This window comes from Balaenoptera ricei, chromosome 4, assembly GCF_028023285.1.
Source record: "Balaenoptera ricei isolate mBalRic1 chromosome 4, mBalRic1.hap2, whole genome shotgun sequence".
Taxonomy (NCBI): Eukaryota; Metazoa; Chordata; class Mammalia; order Artiodactyla; family Balaenopteridae; genus Balaenoptera; species Balaenoptera ricei.
The window spans coordinates 147,090,918-147,094,924 of NC_082642.1; the positions used below are offsets into that span (position 1 = coordinate 147,090,918).

Here is a 4,007-nt window from a genome sequence, read left to right on the forward strand (position 1 = left end):
CTAAACCTATAGCTAATTTTTTAATAAAAAAAAATGGTCTCCTTTTATTTGAGAGGCAGAAAGTGTTGGTCAGCTATGCAGTGAAAAGTATGGGAAAAGAAGTGATTCATTTGGTATTTATAAGTACAAATATAAAAAGACCTCTGCTGGGTTCTACAAATTAGCTGCCATTGGAGTTATGGACACAGTGCATAATTTATTAATCATATTTTTTGGCTAACTGAAATTGAACAGGACAGACATATGAATCTTCACATTCTATGATGTTCTAGAAGGCAATGTGCTACAGAGGACTGATGCCTGTTTCGCTTTGCTATTCAACATTTTTATTGAATAGCAGCATAGAAGAGGTTGTTGATTATACACTCTACAAAGTCAGAGGGTGGGATCAACTTTATTTCTCAGTACTGCCTTTTTATTTTGCTTTTAATTTTTTAAATTACTTACGGAATCAAAGCAGAACTGTTTAGTCGAAAAATCACTCTGAGAATCACCAACTACCATTCCTAAAACTCCTGTAAGGCTAGAACAACTTAGATTGTGTTTTTCTAGCATTTTTATTCTATTCATACGTATATAGATAGATTGATAACGTGGAGAAATGTTTGTTGATACATGTGTGGTTATACGTGAAATATGTCACACTTTATGTGGACCTATTAAGTAGAAAAGTACAGAGATTTCTCATTTGCCCCCTAACCACCCCGCACACACTCATGCTTTATTTTTAATGCCTTTATGAGATCTATATCAGGAGCTTTTGACTTTGCTGTAGTCGATATTTACAAATCTTTTATTTTGTAACTATTGCTTATTTGTTTATCTTTAATTAAGGAAGTCTTTCCTCTCCAATATGTTTAATCTAATTTTCTGTATTTTCTCCCATTTTTTTCTCATGGGGGAGCTTATGTTTGCTTTTCTTGGGGCAAAGTAAACTATACCTTTTTTTCAAATGTATCTCTTACCCCCATTCTTTTTTTCCCCTCTCATTGTATTCTCATATCCTAGTCTCCTCACAGTTCAAGCATTATTCCAATGCCAGTTCTTCCACCAAATATGCTTTCATTCTTCCATTTAGAGTCCTTCCTCTGATTTATTTTATATTGTACTTAAAATGGTTGAGGCAGTATTATGTTTGTTTCAGTATATGACTTCTCTGAATAGTTCTTGAGAGCAGGATCTATAAATCTTGATATCCCCAAAGAGTCTCATTCAACACCTCAAAGAATAGGTTTTCTATTAAAGTTTGTAAAGAGAAAGAATGTGTGCTTAGTCTAGACAACTGAATACTCAGCTGGGACATGGTAATTATTTTCAAATACTTGAACACCTGTCCTATGTTAAAGGAATTAAACTGGCCCTACATGGTTAATGGATGGTTGCTAAGGACAATTAGATTTTTCTCAATATAAAGAAGAAATTTTCAACAAATAGAATTCTCTGAAAATAGAATGAACTCACAAAGGAGTGATTTGACTGTCCCCAAACATGTTCGCACAGGAGCAATACATTAATATTCTTTCTATAAGCCTTTTCTATACATACTAGGCCTCCTGAATGAATAAATAAAATGGTAGCCCCATTCGTACACTTCATGAGTTTTAATCTTATTCACTGACTATTGATATTGATGATCCTTCCCCATCTTTCCACTCTCCAGTTACACCCATCTCCAGGGGCCATTTTATTTGACTTTAAATATAATTTGCTTTTTATATACAAAAAAGTCTTAGGATGGATTTTTTTTTTCTTTTTCACCGAGATGGATGATCTTATTTTCAATTTTTAGAAAGCATTTTTGGAGTTAAATCACTTCTCAGAGTTCAAGATTAAATTTATTCCAAAGTCCAAATCTTATCAACAAAATTAAATACACATATTTTCAGGGAAATATACATACATTTAATATTTTAGATAATTTTTGTTAAATTGATTTATTTTATAATTTCTCCCCAAATTTCCCTATGTAAATATCAATCACAGACACTCTAAGAGAAATACCACTTAAGGTGTTAAAAATAGAACAATACAAAACAAATAAAAGTACTGGGAATTCATAGTCTATTTTCTTTATATTTTTAATTAAGCTACAAACTAAGCAGCAGGAAACTACTGTTTCAAAAATATTATGTATTTTGCCCAGAACACTGTCAAAACTTTAGTGAATATGAAATAAAGCAAAATGAAAATCATTATTTCCCAATAGAAATTTGCTTATTAACTATGTACCAGGACAGTTTTGGCAATCAGAAAGCAATAAAGCAACAGGGGAGAACTTTAGCAGAATCGTGAACATAGATTATTACTACTCATGAAGCATCTATAAGAGTATTTTGTCATTCTTTCAACAATGTTTGTGTTTCTGCTACTTCTGAGGCTCTCTCCTAGGCATTGAGAACAAAAGCCAAGTGCCAGCCAATCCAATGTGTTATGTCTTCTTTGGAAGAGAATATTTGCTGAAAGTCTTCTGATTTTGAACTCTAGTTGGACATTTCTGCTTGCACATCCTTATATTCAGGCAGTAGGGGAAGCATGAAATAGCTCAACTCAGAATGTTTAAGATGATGTTATCTCATAGCTTATTAGCAAGATGCTAGTTAGGCAATCGGCAAAACTATTGATAAAAAGCAGAACAATCTTGAAAGAATGTGCTGGAATCACCAGTCAGACCAAGGAGACTTTATCAGGAAAGGTCGGGGATAGTTGCATTGGCAGATAAGTGACAGTGACAGCCCAAATAAGAAAGCTGTATTGCATTGTATTTCATATGGAATCTCTTCAGTGTGTCTGTCATATTCAATGTCAGAAACAATAATGCTACCTTCAGGATCTGCCTTCAACACAAAGGGCATTAAGAAAGCAACAGAAAAAAAGCGAGCAGGTGATAATGGTTATTGTTCACAAGTCCTGGAGTTATATTTACGGTTAATGGAACACGATTCTTAAGATATATGAAGTAATTCAGCAGAATATTTGAGAGGGTGACAGCGCAGTAGAATCTGCCCAGTTGGACAATTTCTAACAGCTATAAATGCAGTAAGTTGATCAATAGCAATTCAGAGATCTGCAGCCACTACATAAATACCTCGCAGGAGGAAAGGTACTTGGTATACAGCTCAGAGACCAGAAGTTTCTTGAAAAATAGCTTAGTGGTTGGCAGCTCCTGGGGCAATAATACAGGTATTGGCAATTTCTTATTAAATAGCTTTGGGATTGGCAGCTGTTGGTAATATAACATGATGGTGGGAAGCCACTGTGTATGAAGCCAAGATTTTTGTAGCTTCTATACCCCAAACTACCCAGTCTGTAGCTGTTTAGGGGCCAGAAACTCTTGGATAAACAGTTAAGTTGCCCGAAGCATTTGAAGACATTGCTGAGGCTTTGGAAGGCTTTGGATGTACATAGCTGGGTGTGCAGCAATCGGATACATACCCCTTGGTCTGAGTGCACGGGTTGCAGCTGGGGCTGGGTCCCGTGTTGGTAGTTTCACAGGCACTGCATATTTTGCCCACTGTTGGAGAGCTGGAGGGCACAGATGAGTTTGATTGGTCACAACTTGTGGTGCAGCTCTTGGTCTCACAGTTGGGAGATTCACAGCTTGGTGCTTCATCATGGGTTTCTTGGCAGTTATCCAGGAGCCAGAGATTTCCTTGGTAGCTACTGGGTAAGGCAAGCCCAAAGGTAGGGCTTACATCACTGGAGCAAAGAGCAACAGAAATATAGCAGTGAGTTCTGTAGGATGTGCCACTGCAATTCCCAGGATAGCCCAGAAGAGACATGGAGCCTGAGTGCATGCTCAGTGATGGCCGTGAAGGTATGGTGAGCCTGTGGCTTGATGACCTTTTATATCTTCCCTGGTGATTTTCTGCATCCTCTCCAGACTGTCTTCCTTCTCACTGCCTGGGATAATAATAACACAGCAACATTTCATTAGTGTGTTGTTTAGCTACAGCTGCTGATGTCTTCACACTCATATAAAAACAAGTTTATTTTGATTCTTCAAAGTA

General features: G+C 36.4%; 1 protein-coding gene across 1 annotated transcript; it reads right to left on the reverse strand.

Annotated features, from left to right (window-relative positions):
• Nucleotides 1-3,045: 3,045 nt before the first annotated feature.
• Nucleotides 3,046-3,794, reverse strand: LOC132365534 (keratin-associated protein 24-1). Its single transcript, XM_059922254.1, is given in 2 exon segments — nt 3,046-3,401; nt 3,404-3,794. Coding segments are annotated over 2 exon segments (747 nt in total).
• Between the last annotated feature and the right edge of the window lie 213 nt (nt 3,795-4,007).